The sequence below is a fragment of the Orycteropus afer genome, unplaced genomic scaffold, assembly GCF_000298275.1.
Source record: "Orycteropus afer afer isolate SDZICR_OR568_19922 unplaced genomic scaffold, OryAfe1.0 scaffold00174, whole genome shotgun sequence".
Lineage (NCBI taxonomy): Eukaryota > Metazoa > Chordata > Mammalia > Tubulidentata > Orycteropodidae > Orycteropus > Orycteropus afer.
Genome location: NW_006921761.1, coordinates 3,847,244 through 3,866,376, shown reverse-complemented (window position 1 = coordinate 3,866,376; position 19,133 = coordinate 3,847,244). Strand labels below are relative to the sequence as shown.

At 46.1% G+C, this 19,133-nt stretch overlaps 2 protein-coding genes across 2 annotated transcripts in view; both read left to right on the top strand.

Annotated features, from left to right (window-relative positions):
* The window catches only part of UNC13B (unc-13 homolog B), a 184,792-nt gene extending 184,451 nt beyond the window's left edge, over positions 1-341 (top strand). The window contains exon 41 of the mRNA XM_007947023.1: positions 56-341. Within this exon, the coding sequence (XP_007945214.1) occupies positions 56-341 (286 nt within the window). The remainder of the gene's footprint in view (positions 1-55) is intronic.
* A 3,371-nt stretch (positions 342-3,712) lies between these two features.
* Positions 3,713-19,133, top strand: part of LOC103202191 (phospholipid-transporting ATPase FetA-like) — a 143,975-nt gene continuing 128,554 nt past the window's right edge. The window contains exon 1 of the mRNA XM_007947022.1: positions 3,713-3,748. Coding sequence (XP_007945213.1) covers positions 3,713-3,748 — 36 coding nt within the window. The remainder of the gene's footprint in view (positions 3,749-19,133) is intronic.

Here is a 19,133-nt window from a genome sequence, read left to right as displayed (position 1 = left end):
AGGTGGGGTGAAGCCTCTCAGTCCTGGCCTCCTGTCTTCCACCCCTTGCTCACAGCCTCCTGGGAAATGAAGAGGGGCCGGAGGCCTATGAGTTGCAGATGTGCGTGAAGGATTACTGCTTTGCCCGGGAGGACCGTGTGCTGGGCCTAGCTGTGATGCCTCTGAGGGATGTGGCAGCCAAGGGCAGCTGTGCCTGCTGGTGCCCCTTGGGCCGGAAGATCCACATGGATGAGACAGGCATGACCATTCTCCGGATCCTGTCTCAGAGGAGCAATGACGAGGTGGCCCGCGAGTTTGTAAAGCTCAAATCGGAGTCTCGTTCCACAGAGGAGGGGAGCTGAGCACTGCTGTCCCCTGTGCCGACAGCAGCACTACTTCCACAGAGCAGGGCCGACGGGAGGCGCTGTACAGCCGGGCGTCAGGAGGCTGCCTCCTTCGGTGAGGGGTACTTGAAAAATGTGGGGTGACGAGGGCCTGGCTCTCCACAGAAAGGCTGTGAACCCCTGACCAGCAGGCCCGGGGTGTAGGAGCTGGGCTGTGGGGTCACCGCACAGGGAGATTTCCAGAAGGGGAGTAGGACACGTGTTCCTGAGAGTGTCAGTCCTTGTAGCCACCCCTCCGCTCTCCAGCCCACCTCTGACCCACTCCCCACCACACCTTGTCCACTTAGACATACATATGCCAATCATTAGAAGAACAAGTTTAGAAGTCCTGGAGCTTGGACCTGGCTGGGTAGGTAGTCAGTGGAGCCTACGGGTATCGCTTGAGCCCTGTAGTCTGGGTTGGGGTGTAACCAGGGCCAGGAGCCCATGCAATAGAATTCAGGCAGTTTCTTGAGCAGAATCCCTGGTTTTGTGGCTCCAATGCAAACAAGGCTTTGAAACTGAACAAGACGCCTTCCAGAGCTGAGCTGTGCTAACCCACATCCCAGATTAGACCTGTCATGACTGGAACCAGGTTCACGTGGTGCTTCACAGACCTGAGCAGACTACTGGTTGGAACCCAAGCACAAGGGGCCGCCACCTGCCCAGGAGTCCCCCTGCCGCACTCTGTAGGGCAGGGGGGGGTGATGCTTTCGGACATGCGGGGCGTTTTTCATGTGCATGGACCCGAGGGCTCGCTGAAGGAGCCAGGAAGGGGACGTATTTCTTTTTAGACAGGCCCTGAACAAAGCCAAAAGCTGTGGGAAACAGTCTAGTGTTCCCCTCACCTGTGGCCTCTGCCTTCTGGCTGTCCTCTGCCTCACAGGAGAATCTCGCCTTCGGACTCCTTTCACCTGGGTGAGCTTCTGGGCCCCTCATGGTGTTCAGCGCACAGGAGCTTAGAGCCTGGCCCCCGTGTGCAGGCCAGATGGAGGGGCTTCGGCATTCCCTGGGCGGCCAGAGACTTTCAGGGGTCACATGGGCTCCCGAGGCCTTTGCTCCAAGGGGTGACGGCTTTGGATTTCCTCAGTGCCGCCTCCTGGGCTTCCGGAGGAAGTCGGCAATGTCACAGCTGTCCTGGCCATTACATCAAACAAGAAACCAAGCATCTTTGCTGTTGTTAATCATCGTATGTGCCATTGTTACATGAGATTATAGGCTAGTCTGGAATAAATTCTCTTACAGCAGCCTCTGGGGTTTGGTAATTGCATGACTGTGGAAAGTCACAGGGTTGACTGTCGTGTGTGACGGGAGACACCAGACCAGTGGGTCCTTTGCTTCACCTTCCTGTCCCTAACGGCTCTGGAGGGGCACCGAGCAGGACAGCAGCCACTGGGCCAGCGCCTTGGCCTTTACCTGAGGCCACCAGTGCGGTTAACAGAGCAGTGGGGCACTGGCCATTAGCCCCCTGCAGACTCCAGAGCAGGACCTGACACAGGCCAGTGGGCGCCAACACACACGGTGACACGGGCCAGTGGGCACCAACACACACACGGTGACACGGGCCAGTGGGTGCCAGCACACACAGTGACATACGCCAGTGGGCACCAACACACACACGGCGACGCGTGCCAGGGGGCGCCAGCGCACACGGTCACTCTCTCTGTGTGGAATCACTGGGGAGAGCACACATGGCCTGGGCTGGGAGGACAGGGCAGGGCTTGCTGGGCAGAGACACACCTCAGAGCATGGGGGCACAGAGGACTGGTCCCAGGGACGCACACTGGTCACTTGCTTCAAGTTCTGTTCAAGGAAGAAGAGCTGGAGTGCAGAGTCTGCTCTCAAAGAGGATGGACGGTAACAGGCTTCCCCACCACAGGGTCGCAAGAGCCAAAAGCCTCAAGACAACCTCACCTGCTCCCTCAGCATGACGTCATGGCCAGCGGGCGCAGGGCCACTTGCTAACCAGTCGCTTGCTAAATCCCTCCGGTGCAGTTACCCAGCCTTTTAAAAACTCCCTCCTCCCCTCTCTTCTGCCAGCCACGCACCTCCTGTCATTTTTACCTCGAAAGCGCCTCTTGAACCCCTTGCTTTCCCTGAGCTCCCATTCCCAGCACCCCAGTGGCATGAATGGTGGCTTTTGGTTCCCCTCACCTGGCCTACCTCAGAGTGCTCTCCACTCCTGTGAAACCTGGTCAGTGAGCCCCTGTCCCCCGACTGCCACTCTGAGGCCCTCCCAGGTCAGTGCAGCGCAGCCACCTGGTCCCCACCAGCCAGCAGCTGCTCTCAAGTGCCGGCCTCGCAGTTCCCCATCACGGCGTGGACTCCATGGCAGTGGGTGTGGTTTGGGCTTTGCTTCTGTGAAGACTGACAGCCTTGGAAACTCTCTGGGGTAGTTCCCCTCTGTCCTGTAAGGGGGCTGCCAGTCAGAATCGGCTGCAGTGGCTTTGGAAGGCCCCGGGACCCAGCCAACCCTGGCCCCTCCCCACAGCACACTACGCCAGAAAAACCAAACTCACTGCATTGGAGTGGATTCTGACTCATAGTAACCCCTCCTTGGGTTTCCAAGGTGGCACTAGCCACTCCTCGGAAGGAAGGCTGGGCAATTTACTTCTGCTTCGAAAACCCAAGGAGGGGTCGCATGAGTTGGTCCCACTCAATGGCAAGTAACAACAACATTTCTACAGGAAAGTAGATTGCTCAGTCTTCCTTCCAAGGAGTGGCTGGTGGGTTTGATCCTCCAGCCTTGCGGTTAGCAGTCAAATGCCTTAGGTAGTATGCCACCAGAGCTCCCGGACCGCACACTAGAGCAGGAGGAGCTCACTGCTGTGGAGTGGGACCCGACTCGTAGCGACCCCTCCTTGGGTTTCTGAGGCGGTGTTACTACAGAAGTAGATTGCCCAATCTTCCTTCTGAGGAGTGGCTGGTGGGTTTGAACCGCCAGCCTTCTGGTTAGGTAGCAGTGTAATGCCTCAGGCACTACGCCACCAGAGCTCCCAACAGCACACTAGGTGGTTATAATTTACTTGTCTTTCTCCCCTCATCACCCTGTGATCTCCCCACAGGCAGGGGTTGAGTAGGTGGTCTCTGCTCTCCAAGCTGCCAGCACAGAGAGCGCCCGGGCACTGCAAACACAGGCAGCCCATCGGCTGCAGGCTTCCGCCTTCAGAAACACGCGTGCGGTGGGCTCACGGGAAGGGGTGTGGCCAGAGACGGGCCTGTGGGCGAGGGGCGTGGTCAGAGGCTGGTCTGCAGGTGAGAGCTGTGGTCAGAGGCGGGCGAGGGGGCGTGGTCAGGGAGGCTCGTGAAGGAAGGGGCAAGTCGGCGCCTGCGCAGAAAGGTACGTTAAGATGGAGGTCGCCGAAGGCAACGGCTCAGCGTCGACGGTGAGCAAGTGGGACCGAAAGGGGGCGCCCAAGGAGAATTGATCACTTCCCGCCCAGCGTTGATTGAAAACAGCCCTTACTGTTAATACTCCTAAACTTAGTCCTGTTCCCTGACTTCCCCGTGGCTGTCAGGCCCATAGTTGTTTATGAACTGGTTTCCCAGTACCCCCGAGGCTGTCGCCCCTTCCCCGTGAGCGTACAGGTGTCCGGGACCCTGGCGTAGAAGCTGTGCCAGGTACTTTATCCCCCCAAATCTCGCAAAGGGCACGCGTTTACTTAGCTACCTTAGGAAGCAGATAGCCCGAGTTCCCGGGTGAGACGCTAGCCTGTCAGCTCAGGGAGTTCCTCCACTTTCCCAGCACTATCCAGATTCTCTGAGAAGCCAACAACTTTTCTCGTATTTGACTTGAAAGTGGCACTTCTGCTCTTCCCTCAGGCAGGAGACCAACTCCGCTTACTAAAGTCCGTCTCTGCTGGGTACCCAGGTTATGGACCTGCACTTTTGAATTTAGTTAACTTTTTAAAACCAAATTTCAAATGTCTTGAAAATGCAGATTTCAACTTTATTAATTTTTTTTTTTTTTTTAATTAGAACCTCTGTTAACTCCTAGTTTGCATCTTCACAAAGCAGCTGGCGGTGGGAGCTGAGAAGCAATGGTTAAGTTAGTCCACTGTAGGTCATTACAGATCCCACTACTCTCGTTCTGCACTGGACTTCGTATTACTGCTTGGTCTCTGGTAGGCATTTGGGTTTATGTTCCCGGAGATAGGACTTTTGGAGATTTTCTTATCCGATTCGGTTGGGCAATCTACTTGCATAGTGATACCGCCTCGGACCCAAGGAGGGGTCCCTATGAGTGGGGTCCGACTTGATAGCACATAATGACAACATGAGCTCCTAATTGAAACAGAAATCAATGAGGTTGGATATTCAAAATATACTATATAGTTGGTTCAGAATTAAACCCAGCCATCTGTGAACAACTGATTTTCAACAAGTGGTCAAAGTCCATTCAGTGGAGTAGGAACAGTCACTTTAATAAGTGGTGCCAGGAGAAAAATGAAATGGGACCCCTCCCTCACACCAGACACAAAAACTAACTCCAAACGTATCAAAGACCTAAATGTTAAACCTAAAACCATAAAATTCCTGGGAGAAAACTATGTGACATAATATTTTGTAAAAATAGGATAACAAACATAGCAAACGCATCAATAGAGGGCAAAATAGATCAGTGTAACCTCATACAAATTAAAACTTGTGCTCATCAAGAGACTTTATTGAAAGAGTTTATTAAAACCTACAGACTGGGAAAAAGTCTTCAGACATGACTTACCGAATAAGGGTCTAATCTCTCAAATCTAAAGAAAACTGCAACACCTCAACAACAAAAAGACAGACAACCCAAATCACAAAATGACAAAGCACATGAGGAGAGCCTTCCCCCCAGAGGACACCCAGGCAACCAACAAACAGGGAAAGGTGTTCACAGTCATCAGCCCTTAGAGAGATGCAAAGCACAACTACAGTGATATATCATCTTACCCCGGCTGAAATGACACTGATAATAATAGATAACAATAAATGTTGGTGAGGATACAGAGAGGTTGGAATCCTTCTCCATTTCTGGTGAGACTGTAAAATGGTACAAGTGCTAAGGAAAACAGTGTGGCACATTCTCACAAAACTAGAACTAGAGCTACCCTATGATCCAGCAACCCTACTCCTAAGTGTATAAATCCTAGAGAGCTGAAAATAAAACACAAACAGATGGATGCACACCTATGTGCATTTCTACTTTATTCATAGTAGCAAATAAATGGAAACAACCAAAGTGCCCATCAGCAGACTACTACAAAACCATAAAGAACAGTGATGATGTGCAAAACAGCATGGATGGACCTGGAAGGCATAATGCTAAGTGAAATAAGTCAGACATATATGGTATTGTATGATATTGTATGATCCCTCTTTCATAAGAAGACAAGAATGGATACATAGAGAAAGACCAAGGTTCATTGGTGGTTACCAAGAAGAGAGGGCAGAGGAAAGTATACTTTAGATTGTGGAGACTTGTGATTTTAATTTTGATTTATTTTTGGTGATGAGAAAAATGGCACTGAATGTGGATGTAGTGAACATAGCACAACAAAAGTAAAAATGCGTGTTTGTGCACACATGGGTGGGTATAGGCAAATTGGTACACAGGTAGGTACAGGTGTGTAACATAGGTGAGAACAGATAGACATATCTATAGGTCTGTGTAAATACAAATACATGGATGCGGCATGTAGATTCATTAAAGACATAACCAAACACTTTCCAGGATTGGTTTTCTGAGTTTGAACATTTAGGACCATAGTCTCATGGGACAACTCTGTTAATTGGCATAACATAGTTTACAAAATCATGATGTGCATCCTAGTGAAGTGAGTAGTGTCTAGGGTCTTAAAAGCTTGCAAGAGGCCATCTAAGACACAGCTGTGGGTCTCTATTCCCCAGGACAAAGCTGTAGAAAGACAACCAAAAGCTCAGAGAAGAAACAAGTCTACATGAGCCACAACCTCATCTCCCCTGAGACCAGAAGAACTCGATGGTGCCCAGGTGGCTACCACCACTGACTGCTCTGACTGGAGTCACAATAGATGGTTTGGATAGAATGAGAAAAATGTGGAGCAGAGCTCAAATTCATATTTAAGAGAAAAAAGCCACACAAACTGGAACAGTAGAGAACATCATTGAGACTGTTGTAAAACTGACTCCAAGAGTATGTTAAAGATACTGTTTAAACCTGCAACCAAGCCTGTCCCGTGAAACCACCATTTAGGAAATAGAGTGGCACACAAAATAAAGGCTATTGCCCATAAGATCAGTGCTCGGAGGGAAAGCTCAGTGTGAGACTGAAAGGTCAACAGTTCCTCAAAGGCAAAGATGAAAAGGGAGCAGGGAAACTAGAGTACTGGGAATGGAACAAACAGAAAGCAAAGAGAACCATGACTCCCTGTGATCAGGGTACCGAATGGCACTGAACAGTCCGTGTGGAAATTCTCACACTTCTTGCTGTGTCAGCTTTCAACAAGGAAAAAAAAAAAGTTGGATAGATACTTAGTTTGGCTTTGACCCCCTAAAAGCTCTGAATAGGGTCACATATGAGAGAGGTCAGCCTAGTAAGTAGAACTCAGGGTGGAATCTGTGCATATCAAAGTGGTTTTGGTAAGAAAATTCAAGCAAAAAACGTAAGTGGCTTGTGGTGCTTTTGGTCGTACGAGGCTGGGCCAAGGACAGAGTGCTAGTTGTTTCTCTTAGAAACACCTGGTTATGAGAGGCCCTATGAGTCGAATTGACTTGACAGCAATGGGTTTGGTTTTGCTTTTTTTTTTTTTTAAATAAAAGAAAGTGATTTCTCTGAAGTTCTATTTCCCTTGTGCCAGAACACACAGGTGGACACACAGGTGGTCACCTTCCCTTCTGAGGGAAGTAACAGGCCTCATATTATCAAGAGTAAGGCCAGGTCTGCAGATTGTACCAAATGACCAGTGCAAATTCTATTTTCTGTCTCCAAGAGAAGTGCCTTTAAATAATGAGTTTTAATGAAACAAAATCTTTCAGCTTAAGTATGTGACCCATGTATTTGTTTGAATATTCCAACCAGCTCCCTGAATCATCCTCCTAAACCCAGAAACGTAAAGGCAAGGCTGAAGAAGCATAGTGAGGCAGTGGAGTCAGAAGACAGGAATTCTGGCTTCAGCTCCGCTGAGTAACAAGTCAGGGAACCCTGGACCTTTAACCTTTCACTTCCCAGAGACTCAGTTTCCTGCATCTGTTGAACAGGACGAATAATCCCTGCCGTGTTGATCTCAGAGGGATCAAATGGACTCCTATATGTGAAGGTATTTGAAAACTCACATTGCTCTGCATGTGTTAAGAGATTGTTACAAATGCTCCTCTTGTTCTGATGGATTCATGTTCAAGCAGTTCATCCTCCTGGGTCCAGGATGAAACAAACCCAACAGATATCTGTTGAGCTCATACTATGTTCCAGGTAGCCAAAGGGGCTAGTACTCAACAAAATGGGCAAAAACCCCTAATAAACTTGGGAGTGACTCATCAGCATATTTAGTGCCTCCTAAGTGCCCAGTAGTAATATGAGAAGCTGGGCAATATGAAGAAGAATGTGGCATCAGGATTGGAGGAAGACTTATCAACGACCTGTGATATGCAGATGATACAACTTTGCTTGCTGAAAGTGAAGATGACTTGAAGCACTTACTAATGAAGATCAAAGACTATGGTCTGCAGTATGGATTACACTTTAACATAAAGAAAATGAAAATCCTCACAACTGGACCAATAAGCAACATTACGATGAATGGAGAAAAGATTGAAGTTGTCAAAGATTTCATATTTCTTGGATCCACAATCAGCACCCATGGAAGCAGCAGTCAAGAAATTAGAAGACATATGGGACTGGGAAAATCTGCTGCAGAAGACCTCTTTCAAGTGCTGAAGAGCAAAGATGTCTCCTTGAGGACTAAGGTGCGCCTAACCCAAGCCACGGTGTTTCCAGTCGCCTCATCTGCATGTGAGAGCTGGACAATGTGTAAGGAAGACCAAAGAAGAGTTGATGCTTTTGAGTTGTGGTGTGGGTGAAGAATGCTGAAAGTACCATGGACTGCTAAAAGAACGAACAAATCTGTCCTGGAAGAAGTGCAGCCAGAATGCTTCTTGGAAGGGAGAATGGCCAGACTCTGTCTCACCAACTTTGGTCGTGTTGTCAGAAGGGACCATTCCCTGGAGAAGGATGTCATGCTTGATAAAGTGGAGGGTCAGCGAAAGAGGAGAAGGCCCTCAACAAGATGAACTGACACAGTGGCTGTAACAATGGGCTCAGGTACAGCAAGGATCGTGAGGCTGGCACAGGACTGGGCAGCGTTTTGTTCTGTTGTACCTAGAGTCACTGTGAATCAAAGCCGACTTGATAGCACCTAACGACAACAAGTACCCAGTACAGGTACTCTAATGGTGTAATGGTTAAGAAATTTGGCTGCTAACCCAAAGGTCAGTGGTTTGAACCCACCAGCCACTCCATGGAAGAACAATGAGTCTGCTTTTGTAAAGATTTACTGCCTCAGAAACCCAATAGGGTGACTATGAGTTGAGATTGACTAGACAGCAGTGAGTTTGGTTTTGGTAAGTAGCCAGTACAGTCTCACAGCATGATGAAGAATTAAGAAGAATCTAGATTCTAGACTTAACTCTGCCACTATGTAACTGTGAGAAAGACTATTTGTCTGAGCCGCCTCCTGTAAAATAAGGAGTTCAGACAAGGTAGCCCCGTGGTTCCTTCCAGTGACAATGTTTGTGATTAAGGATTCCGATTGCTAAAGCGTTCACCACTGCTGGGGTAACCAGACTGAAGAAGCTGAACAGTCATAGGAACTAAGGTGGCAAGGAGTTAACGTAGTGGTGAGAACAGTGTTGCTGTGTAGCTGAAGGAATGCTCAGGGAGACTCTGTGGATGCCAGGTTGACCTGGAAGGATGGGAAGCTGGATTAGAGGGAGAAGAAGAATCTCTAATGCAGATCCTGAACATGGAATGGATGAAAATACAGAGGGAAAGGAAATGCCTTTCACTGTGTTCCTGGTGTGTCAGGATCCTGGCAGGAAAACAGCTGACACATTCAAAAGGGTTTAACTGAAGAGAGTTTAACAAAAGGGCAGTTTTCAGAGGTATGTTAAGGGGTCAAGAAACTAAGACGGGCTGGTGAAGTGTGAAGAGTAGCTAGTCGGGCTTCTCAGCCTGAGGGCATGAGGGGAGAGAATGCAGTCACCAAGCCCAGCTGGAACTAGGACCGTGGTGAAGGTGTTGCCAACGAGCCATGACCATGAAAATTTAAAAAAGAGAAAAGAAACTATAGTATTCCATTTCAATAAAAAAAAAAAGAAGAAGAAGAAGGAGAGAGAGAGAGAGAAAGAGCTTCGACTATGGATGATTGCAGCCACCACAGAACATAATTGAGGCCTGTGCTGGTCACCTAGTGCCATTCTGACAAAAATATACCATAAATGGGACGACTTGAACAAACAGGAGTTTATTCTCTTACAGTTCGGGAGGCTAGAAGTCTGAGTTCAAAGTGCCAGGCTCTAGGGGCTGGGTGAAAGCCGCTCGACCTTGGGCTTCAGCTCTGCCTCTTGCTCCCAGCCCACTGAAGCTAGAGGCTTTTCTTCACTCAGCTGCTGGCTGCTGAGGCTAACAAGCCCAAGGTCAACAAATAAAATGGCACAGTCCCGATGTTACCAAACCACATGGCAGGCCATTAATTCAAGTCTTTTGAAAGTCCCAAGGTCGGCAGAGTATGGCAGGCTGCTGAACAACGACACAGCTACATGCAGGGTTCAAGCCATAAGCTAGAGGCCATTCCCAAACTGTTTCTAATATACGGGAAGTAGACCACATACCCAAAGGCAGCTACTTAGCTGCTCTCAGTGGATTCTACCATGGAGTTGATTACCAGTCTCATCATGGGGAATACTACCACCAGCTGCCCAGCCACTCAACCAGGCCCAGCCAAGCTGACACACCCTTAACCACCACAAGGCCCAAGGGAAATGGGAACAATGCCCCAACCTTTCTCTCTCCTCCCGTCCTCTAGTCCCGGCTGGTGTGTCTCAGCGGGAAAACCGAAATAGAATCCCAAGGACAATAGAGTCTGGGATATAGTTCATAGAGCTCAGCTTCCCAGAGAACAGTGAGGAGGGTAGAAACAGAATGCTCAGCACACAAGGTGACTTGGGAAGGAAATGAACTCATTCCAGACAATTGACTAAGGCATTTGACTGCCAGCCAGAAGGCTGGCAGTTCAAACCCACCAGCCACATGCTCAGAAGGATGATTGGGCAATCTACTTCCATAGAGACACCACCTGGGAAACCCAAGGAGGAGCCGCTATGAGTTGTATCCAACTCCACGGCAGTGAGTTTGGAGTTTTTTCACCCAAAATCAGAATCGGCTCTGAGGCTCAGCTTCCTTAGTTGTGAAATGGTGATGGTGATGCCTTTGTCATGGGGTAACTGTGAAGAATCTATGATATGGTACCTAAGAACCGAGAACAGGGCCCATTGGTTGTTGTTAGGTACCAGGAAGTTGGCTCCATCTCATAGCAACCACATGTACAACAGAATGAAGCACTGACGGTTGCGTGCCATCCTCACAATCCTTGCTATGCGTGAGCCCATCATTGCAGCCACCGTGTCAGTCCATCTCATTGAGGGCCTTCCCCTTTATTGCTGACCCTCCACTCTGCCAAGCATGAGACCCTTCTCCAGGGAATGGTTCCTCCTGACAACACGACCAAAGCAGGTGAGACAAAGTCTGGCCGTGCTCGCTTCTAAGAAGCATTCCGGTTGCACTTCTTCCAGGACTGATTTGTTTATTCTAATGGCAGTCCATGGTCTTTCATTATTCTTCACCAACACCACCATTCAAAGGCATCAGTTCTTTTTTGGTCTTCCTTATTCACTATCCAGCTTTCATATGCGCATGAGGTGATTAAAAATACCATGGCTTGGGTTAGGCACACTGTGGTAGTTAAGGTTATGTGCTAACTGGGCTGGGCCTGGCTTTGAGTGGCTGGGCAGCTGCATGTAGTGATTGCCCATGATGATATTGATAATCAGCTCCATGGTGGAATCTACTGGAGCAGCTGAGTAGTGGCCTTAGGGATATTGTTTGCTTCCAGTGTACAGGGAGAGGTTTTAAGAATAAGTTTCTGCAGCTTTTTGGCACGCTTGAAACCTGCATGTAGCTGAGTCTTCATTTAGCAGCCTGCCACGTCCTGCTGATTTTGGGACTTTTTCTGGACTTGAACTAGTGGCCTGCTGTGCTGTGTTGTTTCATAATCTTGGGACTGTGCCTTTTTACTTGTCAACCTTGAATTTGCCAGCTTCAACAGCCAGCAGCTGCCTGAGTTAAGAAAAGCCTCCAGCTTCACTAGGCCAAGATCAAGAGATTGAGCTGAAGCCCAAGGCTGAGGTGCTTTCACCCAGCCCCTAGAGCTTGGCACTATGAACTTGGACTTCTAGCCTTCTAAACTGTAAGAAAACAAATCCCTGTTTATTGAAGCCACCCACTTGTGGTATTTTCTGTTAGAGCAGTGCTGTTGTTGTTGTTGTTGTTGTTGTGTTCCATTGAGTTGGATCCCACTCATAACGACCCCTCCTTGGGTTTACTAGGCGGTATCACTATGGAAGTAGATTGCCCAGCCTTCCTTCCAGGAGTGGCTGGTGGGTTTGAACTGCCAGCCTTCTGATGAGCAGTCAAGTGCCTTAGGCACTATGCTACCAGAGCTCCACACCTTAGTCTTACAAGTGGCATCTTTACTCCTTAATACTTTACACAGGAATTTGGCAGCAGATTGGCCTAATATGTTATGACATCTGAGTTCTTGACTACTGCTCCATGCATATTGATTGTGGATCCAGGTAAAATGAAATCCCTGACAACTTCCATCTCTTCTCCATTTAACATGACATTGCATATTGGTCCAGTTGTGAGGATTTTTATGTAATCCAGACTGAAGACTGTAGTCTTTGATCTTCAATAGGAAATACTTCAAGTCATCTTCACTTCGAGCAAGTCGGTTGTGTCATCTGCATATTGCGGTTGTTGATGAGTCTTCATCCAAACCTGATGCTGTGTTTTTCTTCATATAGTCCAGTTTCTCAGATGATTTGCTCAGCGTACAGATTGAGTATAGTGAAAGGATACAACGCTGATGCATGGCCTTCCTGACTTTAAATCATGCAGTATCCCCTCGTTCTGTTTGAATGCCACCCTCTTGCTCTATGTACAAGTTCCTTATGAGCACACTTAAGTGTTCTGGAATTCCCAGTCATCTCCATGTCATCCATAATTTGTTATGATCCACACAGTCGAATGCCTTTGCATAGTCAATGAAACATAGGTAAACATCTTCCTGGTATTCAGTACTTTCAGCCAAGATCCATCTGACATCAGCAGTATCCTTTGCTCCTCGTCCTTTTCTGAATCCATCTTGAATTTCTGGAAGTTCCCTGTCAATGTACTGCTGCAACAATTTTTGAATTATCTTCAGCAAAATTTACTTGCATGTGATATTAATGATACTGTTTGATAATTTCCACCTTTTAGTGGATCACCTTTCTTTAGATCGAGCACAAATTCCAGTCTCTTCCAGTTGAGCTGTCTTCCAAATTTCTTGGCATAGGCAAGTAAGCACCTCAAGAACTGCATCCATTTGTTGAAACATCTCAAAGGTTATCCCATCAATTCCTTCGTGCATCTTGGACTCCTTCCTTCCGTGCCATCGGTTCTTGCTCATATGCCACCTCCTGAAATAGTTGAACATCAACCAATTCTTTTTGGTGCAGTGACTCTGTGTATTCCTTCCATCTGCTTTTGATGATTCCTGCATCATTCAATATTTTGACCATGGAATCTTTCAATATTGCAGCTCAAGGCTTGAATTTTTTCTTCAGTTCTTTCAGCTTGAGAAATGCTGAACATATTCTTTCCTTTCGGTTTCTAACTCCAGGTCTTTGCACATTTCATTATAATACTTTACTTTGTCTTCTTGAGCTGCCCTTTGAAAACTTCTGTTCAGCTCTTTTATCTTGTCATTCATTCCATCTCTTTACTCTCCATCCAAGAGCAATGTTCAGAGTCTCTTCTGACATCTGTTTGGTCTTTCTGTCTTTTTAGTGACCTTTTGCTTTTTTCGTGGCTGATGTTCTTGATGTCATCCCACAGCTCATTTTGTCTTTGGTCACTGGTGTTCAGGGCATCAGTTCAGTTCTTCACATGGTCCCTAAATTCAGGTGGGATATAATCAGGGTTGTATTTTGACCCTCATGGACTTGTTTTAATTTTCTTCAGCTTCAACTTGAACTTGCATGTGAGAAAATTCATATGGTCATATGGTCTGTTCCATAGTTAGCTCCTGGCCTTGTTTTGACTGAAGATGTTGAGCTTCTCCATCGCCTCTTTCCACAGATGTAGTCAGTCTGATTCCTGTGTATTCCATCTGGTGAGGTCCACATGTATAGCCACCGTTTATGTTGTTGAAAAAAGGTATTTGCAATAACCAAGTTGTTGGTCTTGCAAAATTCTGTCATGCCTTCTCCGGTGTCATTTCTATCACCAAGGCCATCTTTTCCAGCTGCCAATGATTCTTCTTTATTCCAGCTTTCATATTCCAATCATGAGTAATAATCAATCCATCTCGATGGCATGTTTGGTCGGTTTCAGACTGTAGAAACTGGTAAAAATCTTCAATTTCTTCATCTTTGGCTTTGGTGGTTGGTGAGTAAATTTGAATAATAATACTATTAACTGGTGTTCCTTGTACCAAAAAAAAAAAAAACCCACCTCACTGCCATTGAGTTGGTTCTGACTCATAGTGACCCCTCCTTGGGTTTCCAAGGCAGTATCTCTATGGAAGTAGATTGCCCAGTCTTCCTTCTGAGGAGAAGGTGGCCTTCTGGTTAGCAGTCAGATGCCTAGGCACTGTGCCACCAGAGCTCCTGGTCTTCCTTGTAGGTGTATGGATATTATCCTATCACTGACAGCAATGTACTTCAGCATAGATCTTGAAACATTTTTTGTGACGATGAATGCCACTCCATTCCTCTTCAATCTGTCATTCCTGGCATAGTAGATCATATGGTTGTCTGATTCAAAATGGCCAAAACCAGTCCATTTCATCTCACTAATGCCTAGGATATCAATCTTTATGCGTTCCATTTCATTTTTGACAACTTCCAATTTTCCTAAATTCATACTTCATACATTCCATGTTCTGGTTATTAATGGATGTTTCCAGCTGTTTCTTCTCATTTTGAATCTTGCCACCTCAGCAAATGGAGGTCCTGAAAGCTTTACTCCGTCTGCATCATTAAGGTTGACTCTACTTTGAGGAGGCAACTCTTACCCAGTCATATCTTGAGTGCCTTCCAATGTGAGGGGCTCGTCTTCTGACATTATATCCAACTGTGTTTCAGGGCTATATTCACAAAGTTTTCCAGTAATATACCAGATGGTATTTCACTGCTATTCATAAGGTTTTCACTAGCAAATTTTTTCAGAAGTAGGTGGCCTTCTTCCCAGTCTGTCTTAGTCTGGAAGCTCTGCTGAAACCTGTCCACCATGGGTGACCCTGCTGGTATTTAAAACACCTGTGGCATAACCTCCAGCCTCACAGCAACACACAAAGCCACTACAGTATGACAAACTGACAGATGAGCAGTGTAGGGGTTAGGATTCCAACACTTATTTTTAGGGGATACAGCTTAATTCATACTACCCACCAAATATTTTTCATCTCTATGGCCCTGCCTGGAAATGTAGTATACAGATCTCTTGGGTTCTCTAGAATTAGTACCCATGCTCAGGAAGAAATTAGAAGCCACTGACTGAATTTGCAGAGAACTGGACTTGGTCATGGTAGCCAATCAGGGAGTGTTTTCAGCTCTGCTAAGTCTGAGAAATAAGTCAGGGAGGGCAGGATTTTAATTACATGTGCCTTCCCAAGAAGATTGTGTGCTAATTAAGGGCCCCATGATGTCTTATTTGTTTTTGCACCTTGGACTGTATCTTAGCATCTCACACATACTGCCGTTGCTCTTGGGTGCCCTTGAGTTGATTTTGACTCAGAGAGACCCTGTGTGACAGAGTAGAACTGCCCCAGAAGGTTCTTCAGGCTACATTCTTTATGGAAACATAGCACCAGGTCTTTCCCCACAAAGCCACTGGGTGAGTTCAAACCACCAAACTTTCTAGGCACTCAATAAATACTTGCAAAATATAATTTACTAAATCTAGGAGTTAGAATAAGTAAGGAACTCTAGTGGTGTAGTGCTTAAGGCATTTGACTGCTAACCAGAAGGTTGATAGTTCAAACCAACCAGTCACTCTGTGGAAGGAAGACTGGGCAGTCTACTTCCGTAGATTCACCACCTCGGAAACCCAATGTGGGTCGCTATGAGTTGGAATCAACTCGATGGCAGTGAGTTTGGTTTTATGGTAGGAGTTAGAATACAAAGATTTTAATTCTGATCCTACCTCTGAGCCACTGTGAGCTAATTCAATTAAGCTTTTCTGTGAAGTAGGTCTTACAAGTTTTGCCCTGGTTTTGTAAGTTTTACTTCCTGGTGTCTTTATAAGACTCCACAGAGAGAGTATGTATGGAGTCCTCTTAAAAAGTCCAGAGACCTCTGTAAGTGGAGTTGCATAGTCAATTTTATTCAAATACTCTTTCCATTAGAGTAATAACTGGTTCACTATGGACTGTAGGAGGAACAACAGAGTGTAGAAATGAGAAGTCAAGAAATACTGGTCTCGTCCTGATCTCCTTTCCAGTCCTCGGGCCTTACTTAGTCTCCTTCTGTCTCAGGTGAGGGAATAGGGTTAAACTGAGGCCGGGGTTGTCAACCTTGGCTTAGAATCACCTGGAACTGAGAAAGCATGCCTGGAACCCACCCTGCTAAATTTGATTTAGTTAGTCTGAGATACACTCTGGGGTTCAGATTTAAAAAAAAAAAAAAATTCCTCTTGTGCAGCCAAGGTCCTGTTGATTGTTGTTCATCTTCTAGGTCAAGCCCCCCTTTTATTTTTTAAAATTAAGTAGTTTATGTTTAATTGTGATTTGGGTGAAAGTTTGTACAGGGCAAATTCATTTTCCGTATGACAGTTCTACACATTTTGTTTCATGACATTGCAGCCCCAGTAAAACTCTCTCCCACTTCCTCCCTGTGGTGACCTTTTCCCCGCATCCTTCTTTCCCATGCATTCCTGTCTTCTGATGAGCTTTCTCCCTGTGCAAATACTGCCCTTCTGATCTTCCACAGTTGATTGTTTTGTTTTAAATCTACAAAACCATTTGTTGTTGTTGTTGTTATGTGCCGTCAAGTCAGCCCGACTTATAGCGACCCCTCCTTGGGTTTCCGAGGCAGTATCACTACGGAAGTCGGATTGCCCAGCCTTCCTTCCGAGGAGTGGCTGGTGGGTTTGAACCGCCAGCCTTCTGGTTAGCAGTCAAGTGCTTTAGCCACTATGCTACCAGAGTGAAAGAAAATCTTACATAAAAAGTCCAAGTTACAAACAGGTACCAGCAGAGCTTCTGCAGTAGCTCTTTTAGGACTTTAGCTCCAACTGCCAGTCTCCTTTTCTCATTTCCCGCTATGGAACCCCTAAGGCTCTGTAGAACACTGTTAGGAACCCATTGGAATAGATACTTTCCAAGATCCTTTCCACCTCCAAAACAGTGTTCAGACCTTATGCTTCTCACAAACTTCTCTCCTGTGTTTTTGTTGACACCAATCTGATCCAATTTCAGGCTAATTATTATGGAGGCTAGTTTTGCCCAAGACAATGAGTTGTTTGTTTGTTGTTGTTATGTGCCATCGAGTCGGACTCATAGCAACCCTCCTTGGGTTTCTGAGGCAGTATTACTACGGAAGTAGATTGTCCAACCCTTCTTCTGAGTAGTGGCTGGTGGATTTGAACTGCCAGCCTTCTTGTTAGCAGTCAAGTGCCTTAGGCACTATGCTACCAGAGCTCCTAGACAATGAATATGCTTTAAAATTTAGTGGGAATAAGACTCCGCGGTGAATTGCTTGATGTGGCCCTGCTAGCCACTGTCCTCCATTCTGTGATGTATTGTAAATTCTATTATCCACGCCTGTTTGGGGTGATGTGGTAGTTAAGGTCAGGTATCAGCTTGGCTGGGCAGCTGGTAGTAGTCGTTCCCTTATATAATGACTGGCAATAGGCTCTGTGATGGGATTTTCCTTGAGCTGCTGATTGTTAAAGCCATCCAGTTAGGTTATTGCTGTTGGAGCAGCACAGGTGGGATGTATCTTGACTCCTGCCTTGCTGGAGGGTACAATTCAAATCACCAACCGTAGCTTCCTTGAGGGTATACCTACGAATCTCCTGGGAAGGTTCGCCCTCCTCTTGCTCTAGTTTTGTGTTTTGGCTCATCCTCATCTCACCCCTGGATTTGGGACAGCAGCCCTCATCTGATCTGCTGATCGAGGTTCATCAAACCCCGAGAACTGGGAGGATCCTCCAGACCCACTCACAGACACGGGACTCGCCAGCCTGCCAGCCTCCACTACTGTTATGTGAGACAATCCCTTGGGTGTCTGTGAGTTCTGTGAGGCATTATTGTGAAAAACAGAACCCTAAGATGGGAAATTACTGGGAGGAGGAGGAGGAGTTAATGTCTGAAATGATGGAGTGGCATGGTAGTTTGGACATTTGGAACATCTTTAACCTCTGCCTCATGGGGACTGGCCTTGTGCTGATCTTTCTGAGAGAAATTGTTCAAGCAGACTCAAAAGGAAAACTACAGACAAATATCCCTCATGAATATAAATGTAAAAATCTTCAACAAAATCCTAGCCAATAGATTCCAACAACATATCAAGAAAATCATTCATTATGACCAAGTGGGGTTCATATCAGGTATGCAAGGATGGTTCAACATTAGAAAAACAATCAATATCATCCACCACATAAATAAAAGAAAAGAACTACATCATCATATCAATCGATGCAGAAAAGGCATTTGATAAAATCCAACACTCATTCCTGATAAAAACTCTCAGCAAAATAGGAATAGAAAGGACATTCCTCAACATAATAAAGAGCATCTATGCAAAACCATCAGCCAACATTATTCTCAATGGAGAGAATCTGAAACCATTCCCCTTGCGAACAGAAACCAGACAAGGATGCCCTCTATCACCGCTTCTATTCAATATTGTGTGGGAAGTCCTAGCCAGGGCCATAAGGCAAGAAAGGGAAATCAAAAGCATCCAAATTGGTAATAAAGAAGTCAAACTATCCCTATTTGCTGATGATATGATCCTATACCTAGAAAACCCAAGAGACACAGTAAATAATCTACTGGAACTAATTGAGAGATTTAGCATAGTGGCAGGATATAAGATCAACATACAAAAATCAGTTGGGTTTCTCTACACCAGTAAAGAGATTGCTGAAAAAGAAATAAGGAAATCAATACTATTTACAATAGCTACCAAAAAAATAAAAAACTTAGGAATAAATCTTACCAGGGACACAAAAAACCTGTATAAAGAAAACTATAAAAGAGTACTTCAAAAAACCATAAGAGATCTACATAAATGGAAGAACATACCATGCTCATGGATAGGAAGATTGAACATTGTGAAAATGTCACTTCTACCCAAAGCAATCTATACATTCAATGCAATTCGAATCCAGATCCCATCAACATTCTTTTAAGGATATGGAAAAACCAATCAGTAACTTTCTATGGAAAGGAAAGAAACCTTGGATAAGCAAAGCACTATTGAAGAAGA